This window comes from Acomys minous (genome assembly GCF_964271855.1).
Source record: "Acomys minous genome assembly, chromosome: 10".
In the NCBI taxonomy this organism is placed as follows: domain Eukaryota; kingdom Metazoa; phylum Chordata; class Mammalia; order Rodentia; family Muridae; genus Acomys; species Acomys minous.
The window spans coordinates 82,141,721-82,163,446 of record NC_140491.1 but is presented as its reverse complement, the minus strand read 5'-3'; the positions used below and the strand labels follow the sequence as shown (position 1 = coordinate 82,163,446).

Sequence of the window (21,726 nt, the reverse complement as noted above, 5' to 3'; positions counted from 1 at the left end):
GGCTCAGCGGTTAAGAGCACTGACTGCTCTTCCAGAGGTCATGAGTTCAATTCCCAGCAACCACATGGTGGCTCACAACCATCTATAATGTGATCTGATGTGCATTGTATACATAATAAATAAATAAATCTTTAAAAAATAAATAAATAAATAAATAAATAAACAAACATCTGGGCTCAGCTGTTTTCCTAAAGACAAACATTCTTTTCTAGCGCATTTATGTTCAATTTCCCTGCAAAGGACAAAGTTGAGTTCGAGAACCTGAGTTCAGTTTCTACCTAGACAGCAGTCCTTCATGGCCAGGCAGGCCATGTCCCTTTCAATACCTCCCCTCACCTGTCACTTTACAAATATTTCCACACTACTAGTTTTAGGAAAATCTAAGGTGTCCAAATGGATTTTATTGTTTTGTATTCTTTCCCTAAAAAAATCTTAATTTCACCCTTTGACACCTAAGCATATTGCTGAAAATGTAGTTACAGTAACAGCATGCTCACCAAGAGGATATGAAAGGAGGAAGGGAGGAAGACTGGGCATAAGAATATCTGTTAATATTAAAAGTTTATTGTGGAGATGAGAGGAAATTTTGTTTGTGAAAAAGTGTTTGAAATTGTTTTCAATGTAGTAGCATTTTATTTGAATACTTTTACAGCTGTACGCCTGAACTTAATACCAAGCCCGATGACTTGAGATCAGTTCCAGGAACTCACATGAGGAAAGGCGAGAACTCCTGTAAGCTGTTTTCTGACTCACACACACACATACACACACACACACACACACACACACACACACACACACACCACTGTGGCATGCATGCACATATGCATACACAGTAAATAAATGTAGTTTAAAAAACAAACAAAGCCAGTTGTGGTAGTGCGCACAGGTAGAATATGCTGAAGAGGCACGGGCAGAAGACTCAGAAGCAAGGTGAGGATACAGATGAAAGAAAATACAGTTGCTGAGAATTGAAGGGCAAACCAAGCGGTGGTCCAGGCTTAGAAGACTGGGTGACCAGGGACACCAATTAAGCAGAGCAGAGTTGCTGTGCAAAATACAAAATTGAGAAGACTGATCCATCAGGAGGGGAAATTGCTAGACGCCCCACGATGCTTGGAGCGCCTCCGGATTGGTCTTCTCTGATCTGCTTGTGAAAGTGAGTGAACACTTGCCAGGTACTAGGTATTAGGAGGGCAATTTTTATCTGTCTCCATTTGCTTGCCAGTGGCCGTGGCTAGAGTTCATACTTAGTCTGGAGTTGCTTTCTTCATTGTTTTCTGAGACTCGTGCTGACATATCAACACCTACAGGACAGCAGTCACTGCCCGGATGTGGTTTTCTTGGGAAGGCTTGACTCACTAGCTCTGCATAGATCTTGGTGTACTTGCCCATTCAGCAGCAATGGTGTAAGTCACCGACGATCCATACTCCTTTAAAGTGGCCTGGAAGAAAATCACTGTTGTTTGGCTCATGGGTCCCTCAATTTCCTGAGTGCCTATTTCTGGACTTTATTTCACTTTCAACTATTTCTTTTTACAACAGTGGTTCTCAAATTCTGGGTCACAGCCTGATTGGGGGGAGGGGGGGATGGTCAAAGGACCTTTTCAGAAAACACAGATATTACATTATGATTTATAACAGTAGCAAATTATAGTTATGAAGTAGCAATGAAAATGATTTTATAGTTGGGGGTTGCCACAACATGATGAACTGTATTAAAGGGTTGCAGCATTAGGAAGGTTGAGAACCACTGTTTTACAATTTCAAGTAGATCCTGGCTTCCTAATTGTAATAAAACAGGCCCTGCTTTCAGGTGGGGAATAGGCATTCGAAACACATGAGCTCATAAGACAAAAAATTCTGTGTCCCCATCCTCCTGTTTTCATGCAAATATGCCCAGTAATTAAATCAGGAAAAGAAAATGTAGCAAAAGTGTATCAGCCAAATGGTTTCAAAATTTCAAAAGAAGCTGTAAATACGGTCTTTTTAGAAGATCAGGTTCTAACTAGAGTAGGAGAAAGGGTAACAGTTGTTCTGATGAAGCACTTTTTAAATCCTTGTCAGTGATTTAAAGAGAGATAACTGATGTATGTTAAGGAAGCTGGCAAGATTTTTAAATAGTTCGGACGCTACAGGGAGCATTTTTTTTTCTTAAAGCAATGTACTCAGAAGTGTTGGCAAGATTTTATTTGAATGTAGCTGTGCTTATGTGAGGAAGTTATTTTGAATTACCCCAATATAAATATGTATGACTTTATTTGTATTGAAAATTCTCTTTACAAGTGAGTGAATAGGGACTGCTACATCTCTGTTACTTTGAAAAAGATTTAGTAATAAATCTAAAACGAAATAAAACATCCCACCCAGAATTCAAAAATAATGTCAGAATTCTGATGGAGACCACAGGTGGCTTTGCACCTACATTAATACCTTTCAACTTGGACATACAGAAGAAAGTATAAATTGTCTGAAACCTATGATGTTCACGCTCGAGAGTGTTTACCAGTCCATTCAGCGTTTACTCACCAAGCTCTGTCCTGTCCCAGGCACTGGAGCACGTGGCAACAGTATTAAAGTGGTGTTCTTCACAGCACGTTTCAGACAATAGTTTGTTTGCTCCAGAGCATTCTTAGTAACGCTGTGAAAATGTCAAACTCTGGAGTCATATTATTCAAAACCTGAGTCTACTTGTCTATAGAGAAGACTAGCATTGAAAGCTAGTGTTTCCTTTAAATAGAGAGGAACCAGAGAAAGGTAAGGTGATGTGCGAAGCGCACACCTGACAGAGAAGACAAACAAGACAGAAGTGTGCTGAGGAAAGCATTTTAAACAGTACTCACACTCCCCTGACCACCACCACCACCACCATCACCACCTCCAGCCACACCTTTGAGCAGCAAGTTGCCCTGGCTCAGTCTGAAACTCCTGTGGCCTTTGGCTGATGGAGGCTGTCAGTTTACTTTAAAAAAATAAAAACAAAGCAGAAGAAAATTGCATCTTCTATTTTGTTTTCAGGTTTGTTTGTTTGGTTGGTTGGTTTTTTAGTTCTGGTGTAGAATCAGAAATGGGACAATGTCTAGATTACTACTCCACCCTTGTCCTCCTGGGCAAACCTTACCTTTTCTAGTCAGCTCTTATCTCTCCGTGTGGTTTCTTTCTTTTTCAGAAAAACGCTTGTTACGTTTTAGTGTGTTCAATTAGAAGCAAGCCAAAAAGAGGCTCCCCAGTGCTGTATAGAGAGTAAGAGGAAAGTGTATCCTCAGTTCTACCTCAGCTCCATTTCTTCAGGCTGCCTAGTAAAGGAGACACAAGAGCATGACTAAAATAGCATGTGCTAGACTTCAGAGCTCTGTCAGCTCGGAGCTTTAGCCAAGGCAAGCTGATCAGGTCTCAGGATCCACCGTCCCTGCCTGGTGCCTTCGCCTTTACCCGTTCTCACATCAGAGTGTGATTGGTGTAGGTTATTTTTTTTTAATATTTTATTTAATTTTAATTTATGTGCAGTGGTGTGAGGGTCTCAGATCTTAGAGTTAGAGACAGTTGTGAGCTGCCATGTGGGTGCTAGGAATGGAACCCAGGTCCTTTGGAAGAGCAATCAGTGCCCTTAACCACTGAGCCATCTCTCCAGCCCCCAAGGTGTAGGGTATTAGTTAATGTGTCTACAAAGCTTCCTAAGGAATGAATGGTTCTCCAATATGTTTACCTAACAGGCAACTGGGATAAACACAGCCGTAGGAGATCACCTTCCCATGCCAAATCGACTACTACTTGGAGACCCTAACTTGAAGAAAGCTATAACTCTTCCAAGGGAAGGTATTCGCTTTGATTAAAATGGAAGCATGGCAGTACTTTCCCCCAATTATGAAACCCATTGTGATTTCAAATGGCATTTATTAGTGTATTTCCCACAACCCGAATATTTACCTCAACTATGCGAAAGTCCTCCCCAGTAGAAGCAAAACTTCAAGATGATCATCTTACAGAGTACCCACAGCAAAGCTCTTGTGGCCAACTTTTCAACACAGCATCAACTGGGGAGGGGGGCGTGGGGGCACAGTGATAGTAGGTGACAAGACAGCTCAGGGCTGTGATGACTTCCCTAGCCGGAAATCCCAACCTCTAGGCACACAAAGTTTTAAATAAAAGATTTGCTGCTTCTTTATTGCTTTAAAAGACCAAACATGTTTTTTGTGAACATTCAGCTTTGTTCTGTCTCCCCTGTCTAGAAGAGTGCCCCTATCTTCGTGCCAAGCACAATAGGTAAGCCAGCTTCCCTCAACCCAGAAAAACTGCCCCTTTGCCACAGAAGCCTTACTTGTGGTTCTACAGTGGCCAGGAAAAAAAACTAATTGGAATGGCTTTTTTCTTTTTTTTTCTTTTCTTTTCTTTTTTTTTTTTTTTTTTTTTTCATGTGTAGCAAAGTTAGTTTCAGAGAGAAAGAAAGGAGCCTGATTTTCACCATAGCAGAAACACTGCAACAATCTGCTCCCTGTGTCCACAGTCAGGCCTCCCTTGACACCCTTCTTTCTAGGGCATAGGGTAGCAAAGTCTTAAACACAGTAGATTGTGCCAGGGCCCACTGACACAACCCTACTCCAAACATGCAGCAGGAGAAAGGAGCAAAGGCTGGCTTATGCTCATGGGCTCACTTTTTCTTCTTCTTCTTCTTCTTCTTCCCTTTTTCTTTTGGAAAGCAGATGGTCAGCTCTCAACCTGGAGGAAAAGACAATGCAGTCCAACTTTCTCCAATCTCACCTATGCCTCTGCCCCTCCCAGCTCCATCCAGCTGTGGAAATTTTAGCAAGAGGCCCTCTCTTTGCCTTGAACAGAACTGGCACTTCTTGATCACTGTTCAGAAAGATGCTTTCCCTAAGGGCAGGGTACACATGGAGAACTGGCTACAAACACGCTCCTTGCCTTGGCATGTAGAAGTGTCAAAGGCAGAACCAAATTCAATTATTTTTTTCATTTTGACAATTATTATTTTGTGGTATTAGGGATTGAATTTAGGACTTCATGCATGTTAGATGAGACCTGTTACCCTGACTCCCTTTTTACTTTTTCTTTTGCAGTGGGATCTAACTAAATTGCCCAGGCAAGCCTTAATTGTGTGGTCCTCCTGCCTCAGCCTCCAGAATGTGGGGATTTACAGGCCTGATCCAGCAGGCATAGCTTACAAATACTTTTCTACTGCTGCTGTTAGTATTATGGTGTTTATAATCATGAGCACCCCCACTCTTTCTATTTTAAATTTTAAAATCTGATAAGCCTATTATGCTTTGACATTATTGTCAGTAAACGTTAATCTTTTTAGGATTCAAGAACCAATTAAACAATTCTTAATAAAATCAGTTAAAAAAATAAAAACAATGTCATTACAAAAAAAAATGAAATCAAGTAAGCATCATCTAAGACAATGATCAATCTTTTTTTTTTTTTTAATTTAACCTCATATATTTTTCAGGCTATCCACAGCTCGGAGTGAGTATTCATCAGCAATGCTATCTAATGTCACTTTTACATATGTTGTCATAATATCCTGCCACAACTAGCTAGAATCTACATATTCTTTGTTCATTTCTAAACTGAGAGTCATAGGGTTAAACAGTATCGACTCAACAAAAATTTTCTCACAAAGCAAGGAGTCAAATCAAGTCTACGTAATTCCAAAACATGTATATTTGAAGCTATGCTGTGCGTCCTAGTTAGGGTTACCATTGCTGCAATGAAACACTATGACCAACCAACTTGGAGAGGAAAAGGTTTATTTGGCTTATACTTCCCTATTACTGTTCACAAATGAAGGAAGACAGGACTGGAACTCAGAAAGTGACAGGAACCTGGCATCAGGAGCTGGTGGAGAGGCCATGGAGGGGTACTGCTTGCTGGATTTCTCATCATGACTTGCTCAGCCTGCCCTTTGTATGGAACCCAGAACCACCAGCCCACAGATGGCACTATCCACAATGGGCCGGCCCCTCCCACACGGATGTCTAATTACAAAAAATGCCTTACAACCAAATTTTTATGGAGGCATTTTCTCAATTGAGGCTCTCTCCTTGCAGATAACTCTAGCTTGTGTCACATTGACATAAAACGAGGCAGCACACTGTGCTATTACCAAGGATAATTAAAATAAGCTAATAAAAAATGTAGACTACACCACACCAATGCTCAAGTTCTACTTAAGAGTGCCAAAAGAAGTCAGAAAGAATCAAAGCTACTCTGATGTGTGAGGGATGAAGTCTTTAGTTCAGTACTTAGGCCAAGGCAGCCATCCCCAGCCCCCCCACCGCCAACCCCAACGGGATCTCTCCTGAGTGGAGGACCCTGAAAAAGAAACTTGGGTCAGGAAACACACTTTGTAAACCAGAGGCACCAAGGACAGAGAAAGTATTTAAGAACTTGAAGGCGGGTGTGGTGGCGCAAGCCTTTAATCCCAGCACTTGGGAGACAGAGGCAGGTGAATCACTGGGAGTTCCAGGCCAGCCTAGTCTACAAAGTGAGTCCAGCACAGCCAAGGCTACACAGAGAAACCCTGTCTCAAAACAAAACAAAAAAAAAAAACAAAAAACAAAAAACAAAACAAAACAAAAAGAAGAAGAAGAAAAGAAAAGAAAAAAAAAGAACTGGAATTGGAAGAAAAAAAAATCAATGTTGATCTAGAAGAGAAAGGAAAACACACTGGCTAACTGCAGCATCCGGGAAGATGGATTTGAGTGAATCAGAAGGACCACATTGGTTGTCCCATGAAGATCACTTTGGCTATGGTGGGGGACTTAGGCAACTGAAAGGACCATGAACAGCGGGGTGTTTAAATGCTGGGTAGGTCCTTGATTCTCCCAAGCCCACAGTTTCTTGATAATATGGTGTGAACATCTTATCGCCTTTGTAACCTCTGTCAAAATTAAATGATATGTGAGGTGGCTTAGCCCCGTATCAACTCCAGAGAAATAGGGTCTCTTCATACTTCCCGAGTACCATGCCCTCAACCAATCCTTAGCACGCTGTAAAAATCAGAGTCAAACATAAAAGTTAAACGTTTATTTTCGTTACACTTGTTTACTGGATTGTGTTTCTGTGGTGGGTGAGCATGCCGTGGCTCACGTGTGGAGGTCACAGGGTGACACGGAGGAGTTGATTCTCACCACTAGGTTCTCAAGCTTGAAGCCAGGCTCTCAGGCCTTGGCTGAAACAGCTCCTCAGCTCCCCCCCCCCCCCACTCCAAAGTTTGTAATTCGAAACTTTTGGCAAATTATGGAAGGTTAAAGAAGATTTCAGAGGAATATAAAACTAGGCTCTCAGGCAAGCTGTAGGTGCAAGCTGTTTGTGATTCCATTAGCAGGGTAAAAAGAAAACAGCACAGGCCACTCCTGACCCCTAAGCCCATTCTACAGGTTTCTTGTGATATTTTTAACCGTCAAGGAATGTGGAATGGATCCTTTAAGAAAAGGAACAATTAAAGGACCCCATTATGAACTACAAATAATTATAAGTGCTCCTACAAGTCTTAAAAGACAAGAAAAAGCCTTCAGTATTCTGACTAAATATTGAAGTACTATTTACCCAGCATTTGCATTGATTTTTTTTTTTAAGCTTTGCATCAAAAAGACAATCTGGCCTTATGGACATATAAGAGACTAGAAGATTTCGTTTTCCACTTAATAAACTGACTTTCTTCCCCACTGTAGGTGCTGGAAACCATCATGAACCTCAGGACACATTTCCAAACGGGAATGCTCACTTCATTACGAGTGGCCTTCAAGCAAAGTACTGTGGCAGCCAAATTCCTCCTCTCCAGATTTGTGAGTTTGCTTCCTTTTTTTTTTTTTTTTTTATTCACAACTCTTACTTAAGGATCGCTTCTGGGCTTTTACACACTTAACCTTTAAACTCAAAGACAGTATGTGATTACAGAACACAGGAAACTTCACATTCAGACATGGGGGCTAAATTCCTTTTCAAAGGAATCTGATATTTATAACCAAATTAGGACCACATTGAATATAATAAATTAACTGCTGAATTAGCAGAAAGAAAATGCTCTATTTGTTTGTACTTTGGTGGCTAGGCATCCTTTAGACAGTCCCAGAAAATCTTAGGCAATGATAAATCCTACAATATTCAAAATGACTTGATACCAGCTTCATCTGAGCTGGATGTTCAATACTATTTATGCAAGTTTTCATCATAACAAACTACAACACAACAAAATTTCATGCATTATTTCATTTAACTGTTAACAACACCCTGAGGGATAGGTGCAGTTAGTGCACCCACGGAGAAAAAGACACAAGCTTCAAGTAGATTGCTTGTCATCACAAAGAGACAGACACTTGAACTGCAACATCATACACATAACATGGACAGACCTGCTTAATCATTTTTAAGTAACTTCAACCAGCCCACATGTTAATAAGTGAAAAATGAAAATGTATCTAAATATCAAACCTGAATTGTTTGTCAACTGCTTTTGCCAGAGTAAATCAACCAACAAGTTCAATGGCCACATTTCAATAAGGATATGCGGTGCATAGTTAGTGCACTATCTGGATTTAGGAAGAGCAGTTACTTGATTTCACATGGAGATCGTTTTCCTAATTGTACATCTGCCATGTGTTGCAATGTGCTTGCTACATAAATGGTTTACAAATTGTTAAGTTTTATGGATCTTTAGAAAAGAATATAATAGCACAAACTTTTTACAAGTACAGGAATTCTACATTAAAATATCACTTTATTCCTTTGTCCTGAAAGAATGAATTTTAAAAAACACATTTAAAATCAAGTATTAGATATGCAAATATGTGTTCAGATCAGAGATACCAAAATTATTCAGATGATTAATTATTCATCATAAAATGTCAATTAATAATTATGAAGCTTAAAAGGCATCTTTCTAATGCATCTTTATTTTTCTTGGCCTAAAAATAAGGGCATAATGTACATGTTCAATTGACTTGTAACAAGTTTTAAAAATTCAACAAAGTAAACAAATTGTAAGCAAGAGCAAGCTCTGATTTCCTAATAAGAGAGCTCCAAATGTGTTCACATGTAGGAAAGAACAGTAACTATAATCATCATTAAAGTTCTAAGTGTAGCCAATTCCTGACACATGGCACCTCATGTCCACTCACCTGCTAGGAAATGGGCAGCAAGCTGGCCGGGAAAACGACTCACATACCCAAGTTGCGCATCTGCTTATCAGAACAGATAACAGGCTGCTTCTCCCTGAATTCATCAGTCCGTGTTGAGGGCCAGACAGACTGCTTTGAGAGGTTTTTTTTTGTTTGGCTTTCTTTGTTGTTGTTGGTTTTTTTTTTACACTTTCTAATAATCACGAAAAGAAAACCAGTGGTTTCTTGATTTTTTAACCTACTATAATTTCTAAAGTCTGATAAGCATGATTAAAATAATTTCTTTATAAGTAAGAACAATTTGCATATTGCCTTAATTATAGTGATTCTCCCTGTGTTCAATATTTTCGTATTTTTCCAGGAAGATTATATCTTTAAAAAACTTATCTGTCAGAGATGATATAATAATAAAGAGCAATAAGCTATTACAGTCACTGACATATTCATTTACTTTCATTATTATTTTACTTTTTACTGACACCTGGCGAACTTGTCTCTTAAGACCCAGGAGTTATTTTAGCCAGGGTGTCCCTGACCTCCTGCTGGTAGATTAATTGCATATTAAACACTGTTTTGAAAACGAGATGGTAAGTCTGGACATATAAAGTAGACAACCAAACAATTTACAAAGAAGGTAAGTTGGGGGAAACGAGATTGCAAAAGCAATCTAGGAAGAATAGAGAATGTAGAAAATGCAATTACGACAGAATTGCAAGAAAATATGGATAAAGGGCAGGGAGGGCTGAAAGGAGGGCAAGAGGAAAGGAAGGAGGGAGATTCGGGTTTCCAATCCCCTGGTGAGGCTGTTGGCGTCCGCACCCTTAATGCCCAGCCTTCCAAGTTGAGGCGAAAGCCACCTCCTCTGGCCTGCGTCGCATCTAACTTGCAGCAAGTTTTCTGGTGACTCCTCCAGAGCCCCTTTTCTTCCACCACCACCCCCCTTTTGTGAGACTGACAATCGCGTGGAGGAGGCTTTTCCAGGCACAGCCTTTCTCATGATAATCAGCCCCCTGCATCACCTCCCGGCCGCCGCTGCTTCCTCGCGGAGCGGGGCTCGCGGACCCGGGGGACCGGAAACAGGGCGGCGGGCGGGGAGCAGGCCGGCGAGCCAGGTCAGCTGACCGGGAGCGGGGCGGGGGTCGCGCGGTGCCAGGGCGGGGTCGGGTGTGTGCCGAGGAGGGCGGCGGGCCGGCGAGCCCCCCACGTGCTCCGGGACTGACGGAGGGAGCGAAGTTCGCAACGGGGGGAGGGGGCTGAGCGCGCCGGGGATGGGGAACTGCGAGCAGACCTGCTTTGCATCAATAAATTAAGATGCTCATTTGAGTCCTGAAGTTTGCTGGTTCCTGTCAGTAGAGACGTTGGCAAACACCCCAAAGCCGCGATACAGCCTTTACTTCAAATAAAATAGGAAAATAAAATCCTCAGCTGGCCGCCCCGCTGGGGCCAGGTGACGTGCGAGATTCCACAGCCTGCGGGTCTCGCAGCAGGGAGGTGAGGGACGGTCTCCGACTCTCCGGTCCTGTTTTGGTTTTGTTTGAAAGGGCTTCTCTGTGATGCTCCCGATTTTTTTTTTTTTTAATAAGCTTTCCCCTCCTATCTTGGGCTCAACTCCGAAAGGATTGGATTGCGAGTTTGCACGTGAGGAAACCGTTTGGCTTTGCTCAGACCCCACCGTGCCCACACACACCTAATCCAGAGGTCCTAGGTATCAACCTTTGCTCGCAACTCTAAAAGTAGTTACCCACCTCCTGCATAGCAATACATAGTTGAAATAATTCCTTTAGATGAAAGATCAGTTCCATTTCTAAACCAGAAAAGGATCCTCTTTTTTTCCCCCACATGGTACAAAATAAACACAAATTTGCTTTTGGGGGGGGGGGGGAAATCATTAGCTGTGGCCACATTCGAATGCTTTCTTCGGCATGTGTGTTCAAGGGCAGAAACGTACCTCTTTGGGCCTCTGGGCCAGCTAGAGAAGTGGGGGCGGGGGAGCGGCTGTGAAAGTTGAGGAAATTGACAGACTGAGAGGTGAAAGGGGGGACAGGCTCCGGGTCCCGCTGCCGGGAATTGGAAAACAAAAGGGTGTCCTCCTCACCCTGCCGGGGGTGGGGTGTGTGGGGGGGATCCTGAGGAGAGCAGTTGGCTTTACCCAAGGAACGCCTAAAGAATTATTTTCCTCCCCAATGTCCATGTCAATGTTATTTCACATTTGCATGTATCTGTTGTTTTAATCCCCTTCCCTTGCGCTAATCTTGAAGTGGATTATTAACGGGGAAAACAGCCCGAAAAGAAGCTCGCCCTTCCTTCGCAGGACTTATTTTTGCTGCTGCGTGAGAAGCCTCAGAGCCGTCCCTGGTCCCCTCTAGACTTTTCATCCTGTGCTCCTGTATTATGTGGATCCCACGGTCCCCATTGTCCCTGACCTGGCCCTGGGACTGAGGGAGTGTTCCGAACAAATTTATATTCCAGCTTCCTCTGATCCCACTGCCTCTGCGATGGTGGGAACACTCTCGGTCAAAAGCTTGGGGAGGGGCGTGACAGGCAAGGGTAGTGGGCAACCTAGCCCGGGCGCTCAGCCCTAGCGATCTTTCCTGTGCCACCACCCAAACGTCCACCTTCAAGTGGACCTAGAAAATTGAAGTTGGTTTTGTTTTGTTTTGATCTGGTTTTTTTCCCCCCATGCCAAATATATGGGAAAACATGCCGAAACTCGGTGCTAACTATTGGGGGCCGCCTCCTGGCACTAAAGCGATGAGTGAGTCTAAGGTAATCAGATAATTAGGTGCTTTTAATTGAAATAGTTAATAGTCTCTTTTGTCAGATCTGAAGTAAGAAGACATTTTATATCCATGATAAAGACAGTAGTTTGTTAGCTATTTGTTCGACTTGCCCTATAGTCGCATTGTGCCTTTGCACTAATGTGTATGAGCTAAAAACTGCCAGGGGCTACCTGGGTGCCTGCAGAAGGGTCTTGCCAGTACTCACTCCGTACAGCAGGCTCCTCATTCCTCCGCAGTGGGAGAGGAGGGCTTAAGGACACACTTTGGGAGAAAGCTGGTCTCTGATTTTTTTTTTAAAGGAAAGAGGAGGAAGGAAAAAGGATATGAACAGTAGTGGTAAATCTTAGAGGAGGAAACTTGGTAAGCCTTACATATATTTAGTACAGATACAAGATAGTATGAGGAATATAAAACATGGCACGAATTGTTTGATTCATGTTGGAAATTTTTTTTCCTTAATTAATAATTCTCGACGGAAAATCTCCACAATCTATAGATCATCCATAGGTACTTTATCTGTGATGGGGGTAAGGGAAAAATTAATTTATCCAATCATTCTCATTGTAAATGCTCAAATTAGGGAAGAGGTGAGTGTGTAACCAACTGTGAAAATCCGCTTTCTTGCACCCTAGAATGAAATCTAGCTGTGGTCATGCTGGGTGGCTATTACCCTCCCCCCACCACCACCACTGAAAAATAAACATGCAAAATACAAAGCCCTGTAGCTCTGGGAGTGTGGATGTGGCAGCCCCTGTGGTGGCTTTCCCCTCCTTTGAGTGCAATCGCCAGTGACTCCTGCATTCAAAGTCTTGCTGTAGGCACACATTCAAAGCACAGTTCAAAGCAGTTTATCTTAATATGAGTAAAAGCCTAGTGTTGGATCAGGGTATTATTTGTTTCAGGTTTCTTCAGACTGAAAACAGGAGACTATGACATATTTGACAGTATTAAAGCAGAAAAAAACTGATAAGACACAGCTGTTTGGCCCTCTGCACACACCTCCACCTTTTACCTTTACAGGAGGAGCCCACAGGCTCTGGGGATTGGGCATTTATCTGTGCTCTGAGGGTCTTAAATAATTTCACTATTTAAAATAATGGGGTGGGGGGGCTTAGCTGTTGAGGCAAAGCAGTTTCTTCCTTTTCCAATGCATACAGAGCAATCCTCATATTTGGCTGTCTTTATTTACTTCTACATTAGTTCCAATTATGTGCAGTGTAAACCAGCTTTTTGATTAACAAAACAGCAGAGCATTGGTTAAGAACACTTAAACTTCAAAAAAATTCCCCTGGGAAGTGGGCTCTGAATTGGTTAATAATGTGCAGTACTTGCTAAATTGCTGACTTCCAGATGTGGAAAATATCTTTCTTGTTTAGGACCTATGTAACCTGATTGGATTACGACAGAAGCGTCACGTTGGAAGCTTTTGAGTGATTATTTAATTAACCATACAGTAGAAAGCTGTATTCTCCAGGAAATCCCTTCCATATTTGCATAGCCAATCCCTTCAGAGCAAAGGTGGAGTCTTTTCTTTTTAATTTTACTTTAATTGCAATATCAAAAAATATGTACTTCAAAACTTAGACCCCACACAGTATAATGTCACCCTCTTTTTTTTTTTTTTTCTTTTGTCTTAAGCTCCTCTGGCCTTCTTCCTTTTCCCTCCAGTCCCCAACCCCTCACTGTGTAGTGTGGTCTGCCTGAGGTATAGAAAGATCCAGAGATTGGCCAACACAGTGTTGCTCTATGTAAATGTAGAAACCCTTTATTTAAAAGTCAAAGTACTTTTAATATAGGAATCCAATACAGAAAAGCTCCCTCTCTCTCTCTCTCTCTCTCTCTCTCTCTCTCTCTCTCACACACACACACACACACACACACACACACACTGAGATCCTAAGATGCAGGGCACAAGTAGCATTTTCCTTCCCTAGGTCTGGCATCTTAAAAAAAAAAAAAAAAAGTAAGAAGAGAAAGGGCAAGAATTTAGTTCCAAAAACAGTGCTTGAGGTATACATACAACTTGATGTGCACCTCAAGCCTAGTCACCAGAGATATCTGTGTAAAGAGAGAGAGAGAGAGAGAGAGAGAGAGAGAGAGAGAGAGAGAGAGAGAGAGAGAGAGAGATCTGTACGGAAGACCCAAGATCTTTCCCTTTAACTTTCGCCCCTCGGAGTTCTCCAGTTCTGTGAATGGTGTGCACCGTTTTCCGCCCAGTACTCTGCAGGATTTAGTGATGAGGATAATGATGCCAAAGACTTGACGCGGGGGGGGGGGGGTGAGGGCGTGGAGAAGGGAGGGAGGGAGGGAGAGAGGAAGGGAGGGAGGTGGAATTTCATTTCTTCCACTAAAGCGTTTGCGGAGACTTCAAGGTATAATCTATCCCAGATCCTTTCCCAGAGAGAAACTTGGCGATCACGTTTTCACATGATGCTCACGCTCAGGGCGCTTCAATTATCCCTCCCCACAAAGATAGGTGGCGCGTGTTTCAGGGTCTCTCTTCTCTCCCCTACAGAAAAGAAAAAGAAAAAAATGTCATTAGAAGAGGCGTAACACGTCAGTCCGTCCCCAGGTTTGTGTTTCCTGGAGTGGCCGAAAAGAGATCAGTTCTAACCTGCTCGGCAGGAATAACGGTCCTGCCTCCCGACACTCTTGGCGAGGTTTTGTTCAGTTTGCTCCGGGAGCTGTTTCTTCGCCTCCACCTTTTTCTCCCCCACACTTCGCGGCTTCTTCATGCTTTTTCTTCTCACCATTTCTGGCCAAAACTACAAACAAGACTTCGCAGGTAGGTTTCCCTCCCCCCTCTTTTACCTTCTTTTTATCCCTTTTTAAAAAGGGGGGGCTTTGCTTGTCCCTCATCCTCCTTTTCTAATTTTCTTATTTTGAGTGGGGATGTTAGTCTGAAGCGACCCGGGTATCTGGTGGGCAGGAATTTCAGGTGGTTTTTAGCTCCTTAGTGGCAGGCTTTTCCCATGAGTGGCTTCTTTGCTTTCTCCTGCCATCTCTTACTCTCTCTCTCTCTCTCTCTTTCCTTTCCCCTCCTTCTCCCCCCTCCCCCAATAATTTGCCCTGTACCTGTCTATTCAGGTAACCAAAGGTGCTTTTTGCTACGTAGCCTAGGAAAAGTTTTGTTGAGAACTGTATGGCTGGGGTAAAAACTCATCAAGTGGAGAGAGCTTCTGCTTTGTTTTCACACCGAGTTCCAATTCATTATATCCAGCAATTAAAACTTGGCAAATACCTGTTAATAATTATAAAACTTATTCGAGACAGACCTACCAAATTCGGGAGCAAATCTTTCCCTTAGACATGGCAGTCTAACCTTTCCCACCGGAGAAAGCTGTTTTCTAAGCAGAAACTTGCCTGTTTTTGTCTGCTTAGCGAGTTTCATTTCTTTATTTCATTCTTTGTGTGTGTGTGTGTGTGTGTGTGTGTGTGTGTGTGTGTGTGTGTGTATGTGAAGTAACACCTCACTTCTGTGATTATAAATAAAGAAGTGAAAGTTCTCTTGGAACTTGAGTCGTTTACCAAAGGGGGGGGTCACTACAGCTGGGAAGAAAACTGCTGTCAGAGTATCAGTGTTAAAAGTGGGGTAACTTTTGAAATTTTATTTTAAATGACCAAGTAATGCACACATAGATTCCATGGATATCTTCTCTCTCTCTCTCTCTCTCTCTCTCTCTCTCTCTCTCTCTCTCTCTCTCTCTCTCTGTGTGTGTGTGTGTGTGTGTGTGTCACACACACACACACACACACACACCATTCCAGACTTTGGGACTGAAAAGTTAAAAGAGAAAGTACAAGATTCACAGCAACAGTGGTGAGCCTGACCAACAGAAATGTGTTTATCTCTCACCTACTTATATGTTTTACATGCTACCCCTATAATGAAGAGGGCAGGATTGCTTACTCCAGAGTTAACTAACATTCATAGATAAAGTTTACAGCACAAATGCCATGTCTTTCCCTCACACACATACTGGCTCATAAAACTAGCAACTTACTTTATTAAATATATGTTTTGTATGCAATGGTGTGTAAGTCTCAGCAGAAATGCAGACAGGCCAGCAGCTGTTTCATCCCAGAGGCTTATGTGACCATTTCTTTATTTCAGGATCCCCCACACACACACACACACCAACAACAACAACAATTTCAAATTAATAGGACAGACGAGAAATGATGTTTTAATGTGTCAAACTTGAAAGTCTACTCCGTATGCCTAGGTAAAATTAAAGTGCTTTCTACGACACCCACTTCCCCTTCTCTCTGCCCCCCTTCACCCCCGCTCAGCAAATGTGCGGAAACTGATACTGACTTTCCAGGTTTTCCGCAAAGCTTGTAGCACTGGAGACAATAGGTGCAGGGTGTAGGGACTGGGCGTGCTGGACGGCAGAGAAAGGGTTAATGGCCCTTGTGTTACAGTTTGCATCTGTTACATCTTTTATAGCCCGCTGTTTAAACTAATCCTCGAGGCACTGCATCTTCCCACCCCGCGGAGTTTCAGGGTTCTCCTCTTCTCCGGCCTGCTTCCGAGGTTCCCCTTCTCCAAGTTTTGACAGTTTCAGCTGAAAAAAAAAAATAATAATAATGCAGCGCCTCCCTCGATTTTTAGGTACAAAAGTTTCGAAGCCAAAAAGGATATGATCATTTAGAAACAACTTAAAAGTGTTACCATAGTGGCCATGGACTTTCTCTTTTCCTTCTTGAGAGGAAAAAAAAAATTATACTGGAAGAATTTAAGGAAATCAGTGTGGGGGAACATGTGGGGGGTGGGGGGCGCTTAAGTAAATATTGTCCAAGTGGTGGGGTTGGGGCAGGAACAGTGTCCAAAGAGCCTTATAATTATATTTCTTTTGCCGGGTAAAATGGGAAATCTTAATTTGGGGGCGGAGGGTGTAGGGGGAAAAAGACAGTGCCTCGATAAACTCCAAAGGGGAGGGGAGGGGTCGCGGGGCGAGTGGGCTTCCTGTAATTACAATTATCAATTTACCCGAGTGTGCTTCATCCAAGGGCTGTTTTGCGTTGTTTGTTACTTTTTTTCCTCTTGGGAATGGGGAGGTCGGTGGAGGGATGAGAAAAGATGAGAGCGAAAGACCCCCTCTCCAAGTTCCCGAGCCCGGCTGAGGACTTTTCCGAGGTAGGGGTCCGCCTAGTCTTGAGTCAAGCAGTCTTACTGTACCGCCGTGTGCATTCCCTCATACGGTCAGGAGTTATGACTCATTTTGAAGATGTAATTCTTGTCTCTGATCCCCTCGCGAGTGCAACACACCAAACAGTAACAACACAAAGCGCCTCGGGGCCAAGGCTGGGGGTGGGGGGCGGGGAGGGGGGCCTCCGAAGTTTCGCTTTGGCGCTGGGGGCGCGGATGGGTGCTCACCGGGGCCCTGGCCCGGCTCCCCTGGGCGGCCCGCGCGCGTTTCAATGGGCGCGGGCGATGCCCACATTGTCGCTGTGTTTGGTTGCTAGATCGAGCCTGCGTGCTGCCGAAGCAGGGCGCCGAGTCCATGCGAACTGCCATCTGATCCGCTCTTATCAATGAAGCAGCCGATCATGGCGGATGGCCCCCGGTGCAAGAGGCGCAAACAAGCCAATCCCAGGAGGAAAAACGGTAAGAAGAGGCCCGAACCAAACTTTTCCGGGCCACTCCGCGGCCGGAGACCGGGGGGAAGGGGGGTGAGGGAGAAGGAAGCCGGCGGCGGCGCCTGGGGCTCGCGAGCGAACCTCCCTCGGCGGCCAGCGCCGGAGCCCCACGCGCGGCCGCTGCACCGTGGGGGGGAGTTGAGCAAGTGCGGGGCCAAGTGAGCGCCGGACGCCGTGCGGGGGGACTCCGAGCGCTGCAGAGCAGACCTGCGCCCCACGCCCCAGCCCCGGCACCCCAGCTGCCTCCGCCCGCTGGGCTCTCCGGCCCGCAGGTCCCCGGCCCGTGGCGGGCGAGGGAAGGGCGGGGGCTCCGGCGCTTGGGCGCGCTTGACTTCGGAGCGAGGGTGGCAGAAGGGCGGTGAGGGTTAGGGAGGGAACCCGAGGCTGCTTCTCCTCCAGCCTCAAAGTTTCTTGCCAGAGTCGCCTGGCCGCCTCTCTGTGCGCCAAGTAACGGTCCGCGGGCAGCGGGCCCTGGCCAAACGCGGGGAACCGAGGGCAGAAGGGAAGCGGCCGGGAGCGGCGAGCGAGAGACCCGGCTTCTCTTTAGCAGGCTCAGGCCCGCTCCGGGCCAGAAAGTAGGGTGAAAACAGACTTTTCCCCGGGGCAGTTGCTACAGGGCCAGGAGGAGCCCAGGAGGAGCCCGTTATCCAGGCTGAGTCAGGAAGGAGGAAAGACATGGGGGTGCAAAGGGACACGCAAACCAGGGGTGGCAGATTAAAGGGGTGTGTATGTGAGAGTTTAGGTCCATTTTGGAGAGACTGTGGAAGTGAGTGGTGTGTGTGTGTGTGTGTGTGTGTGTGTGTGTGTGTGTGAGAGAGAGAGAGAGAGAGAGAGAGAGAGAGAGAGAGAGAGAGAGAGAGAGAGAGAGAGAGAGAGAGAGAGAGAGAGACCCTAGGTATTACCCCCAAACAAAATCGTGGGAATAAAAAAAGTGATTGGCAAGTGCGCGGAAGGAGCTTGGGGGAGGGGAAAGAGTTGGGGGACGACAGAGGGTGCAGGGGGTGGGTGCTGACGGAGTATACTGAGTTTTAAAAGAAAAAAATGAAAAGAAACGGGGGGGGGGGGGGAACAGCCCCTCAAAACAAACAAGCGATCCAGCCGCAACAGCCCAGAATCGGAAAGGAAACTTCACTCTGCTTTCGCTCTCAGCCCGCTCACTGGGCGCGGGCGGTGTAGACGCTCCGGAGCTGGGCACTAGTGTGATAGCACACACCCCGGGTCTCGCTGTCCTAGCCTGCGCCTGGCGGGTACTGCCCGGACCCACTTGGAACAACTTTCCGCTAGAGAGGACAATTGTGCGCTCCCCTAGCCTGTCTCAATGCTGCTCCGCGTGCAGAGAGGGGGGCGGTTGCAGTGTGGGAGTTTAGGGTGCTGGAGGGAGTACAATTCAAAGAAGACTAAAAGATTGTGGTTAGAAACAAATAATCTCTCGCTCTCTCCTCCCGTCTCTTTGCGTGTGTGTGTGTGTGTGTGTGTGTGTGTGTGTGTGTGTGTGTGTGTGTGTGTGTCCCTTTTGCTTGTGGAGGTGGGGAGCCATATGGGGGAGTGATAGAGGAATTTTAGTCAAAAACTGTTCTTTATGTTACCCTGCCTTTCCTCTTTGTGCTGTCTTTGATCTGTTTGCTTGGCTTGGTATTACAAAAACAAGGACAATAATATATTCCAAGCTGGTCCCCAAGATTCGGTTCAGGCTGCCTCTTTTTAAGTATGTGCGTGTGTGTCTCTCTCTCTCTTTTAATTTAATTTTTTTCTTCATTGCTGCCTGGCATTATTTAAGGTGGTCCTTACACAGGAGACCTCCCCTTCTCCATCTCTGGGTAATTTAGTAGACACTAAAATTACATCCAATGTTCCCCCTCTCCTCTCTCGTGTTTCCTCTGTTCCCTTTATTAAATGTTAGTTATTGATTTTCTAAAATCAATGTCTGTTGTGGGGCTTCCCCCTTTACAAGTATCTAAAGCACATTGCTGATCATCTGGATAACAAAAGCTTTGTGTCATGAAGCTCCCCCCCCCCTTTCTCCCTCCCAAACAGTGAGAGAGAGAGAGAGAGAGAGAGAGAGAGAGAGAGAGAGAGAGAGAGAGAGAGAGAGAGAAATGAGATTGAAAGCTAGGCTACCAGAAGTATCCTTTTGCAGTAAAGACTATCTGAAGTGTTTGTTTCTTCTTGTTCTTCCTCCTTCCACTCCTTTCATGATTTTGCTGTGAAATACCAACTTGGCTCCAGCAGTGAGGTCAGGCCACAGCCTAGTTTGGGGACTGGGAGAGATCCTGGCTCCCTGAAAACTCCGGTGGTGGCACAGACTACTGGGGCCTCACAGGTAACACTGTGGACCAGGGAGGGGTGTGGTCAGGGACAGCAACCATTTCCCCTATGACCAGCCATTAATTTGGAGCAAACTTCCATACTCTGAAGCGGATAAAGTTGAACTTCAATTTTTAAAGCATGTATCCCGAACCCTAAACACTCAACAGCTTCTCTGACTTTGACTCTTACCTGTCTCTTTTCCCAAAGTCTGTGAGAAAACATGCTGTAAAGTGGGGACTTGTCAGTGTTTTGACTAGGTTTAATCTGACTTAGCAGTGTCCAAGTCTGGAAAAACAGGTAAAAGAGCCATCTTTTTCATTTTCTTTCTCATCAAATACATACTCAATGCCTTTTCCTATGGGAATTGCCAGATTTATCTGAACTGAGTGGATTTTTCTTCTTTCCTGGATTCATGGAAAAGATGCCACTTTTGAGCTTGTGTCTTTGCTGATAACACTAAATATGATGATGCTTATCAACATCATGTAGAAATTCCTGGAAAGGAATAACTGCAACCATAACCATAGAAGCTGTAAAGGGAGAAAACACCCGAGACCTAGAATGGCACTGTATATAATTTTAATTAAGCCAACGGTGTGTGTATGTATAGAGTAAATGACAGGGAAACAAAACAGGCAAAGCAGTCCCTGTGTATTTGAAAGATTGGTCAAATGTTGGAAGATGATGATGTGTAGTATTATTATTTTTTTTAAGCCTAAGAGAAGGATGCAGACCAGACTACATAAATATGAAAGAAAGAAACAATCTAAAAATAATAATAATAATAATCCAACCTCCCATAGTCTCAGGCCGGGAAGATGACTCGCAAAGACAGTGGCAGGATCAAGTCAAGCCATGGCTAAGGAACTACTTAGCCTTTTACCCATAGGGAAAGCAGGAAATCTCTTTCTAGAGAATAAGATGTGCAGTGAGGAAAGGGAAGGTAAGGTTAGGGGAAGAAGGCAAAAAAGCAAATAGCCAGCAGACAAGAATGTGTGTAGGTTTCAAGAAAGTTCAGTCAGATGATCCTCAGCCGCCTGACTCACTTTGAAACACTTTCACTAAAGGCTAGAGAGGAGGGGGAAGGCCAGACCCCCCCCTTTTATAGTCCTCTGATTATACCTCACTATCTCCACATAGCCTTAGAGGCAAGAATGAGCACTCCAGGATGGCAAGACCCCACTGCAGTCTGCCACCACTTACAGCTGGTTTTGTAACTTGCAAAGTTTGTTGCTTTCACCCCTGATCTAGGCAGCAGGTCCTGGAGTGCTCCCGTTTCCTCCTTGATTAGTGACCATCTGTGAGGAGGGGCCTGCCTCCCCACTTCCCACCATCAGCCTCTGGAAAATCACAGAGACACACGCACATGTTAACAAAAATGAAATTGCTAGGCTGCATGGTCTTTCAGAGAACAGAGTGAAGTTGTCTTTTTTTTAAGGGAAAACTGAATTAGGAAGAGAATAGAAGGAAATGAAAGAAGGAAGGAAAAGTTAGCTTGAATTTGCTTCAAAGTTTCTACTGAAAGGTTTGGGTGCTGTGGGCTAGAGGAGCAGGGGTTGGAGAGGGCAGTTTTAACCAAACGACGTTTTGCTCTGTGATTTTCAGTTTGTAAAGAAAAGTACTCAAGTTGAATGTCTTTGAACATCTCGGGGAGAAGCAATCAGATGAGCAGAAATGGTTATCCCTGCTTAAAAGAAACCTTCCCTCCTTTCTACTTCTTTAAAGGGAGTGGAGGAGCTGTTAGTGATGCTGAGAGGCACTGAGGGATGGAGAAGTTGCTCCCAATGCAGAGGTGCTTAAAGAGAAAGAAAGGGGACTGCAATCAACTCTTCTCAGAGTGAGGCTTCCACTCCCCT

At 44.4% G+C, this 21,726-nt stretch overlaps 1 protein-coding gene and 2 long non-coding RNA genes across 7 annotated transcripts in view; 1 reads left to right on the top strand and 2 right to left on the bottom strand.

Annotated features, from left to right (window-relative positions):
- Nucleotides 1–901: 901 nt before the first annotated feature.
- Nucleotides 902–9,607, bottom strand: LOC311607684. 2 transcript variants are annotated; one of them, XR_014782701.1, is made up of 3 exons: nucleotides 9,141–9,607; nucleotides 3,122–4,716; nucleotides 902–2,641 (listed from the first exon to the last, which is right to left on the bottom strand). It is a non-coding gene; the product is annotated as an uncharacterized lncRNA (long non-coding RNA). The 2 variants fall into 2 exon arrangements; XR_014782702.1 differs by lacking the exon at nucleotides 9,141–9,607 and having other exon boundaries at nucleotides 902–1,445; nucleotides 2,530–2,641; nucleotides 3,122–6,519.
- Nucleotides 9,608–14,543: 4,936 nt separating this feature from the next.
- On the bottom strand, nucleotides 14,544–17,048 carry LOC311607682. Its single transcript, XR_014782699.1, has 3 exons — nucleotides 16,914–17,048; nucleotides 15,200–16,488; nucleotides 14,544–14,685 (listed from the first exon to the last, which is right to left on the bottom strand). It is a non-coding gene; the product is annotated as an uncharacterized lncRNA (long non-coding RNA).
- The window catches only part of ZEB2 (zinc finger E-box binding homeobox 2), a 131,944-nt gene continuing 124,787 nt past the window's right edge, over nucleotides 14,570–21,726 (top strand). For 2 of the 4 annotated variants that reach the window (XM_084799640.1, XM_084799639.1), the window contains exons 1-2: nucleotides 16,915–17,060; nucleotides 17,390–17,531. In XM_084799640.1, the coding sequence (XP_084655766.1) occupies nucleotides 17,004–17,060; nucleotides 17,390–17,531 (199 nt within the window). In that variant the 5' untranslated portion in view covers nucleotides 16,915–17,003. Of the gene's footprint in view, nucleotides 14,706–16,400; nucleotides 16,536–16,914; nucleotides 17,061–17,389; nucleotides 17,532–21,726 lie in introns of those variants that run through there. The other 2 variants (XM_084799641.1, XM_084799642.1) reach the window with 2 other exon arrangements.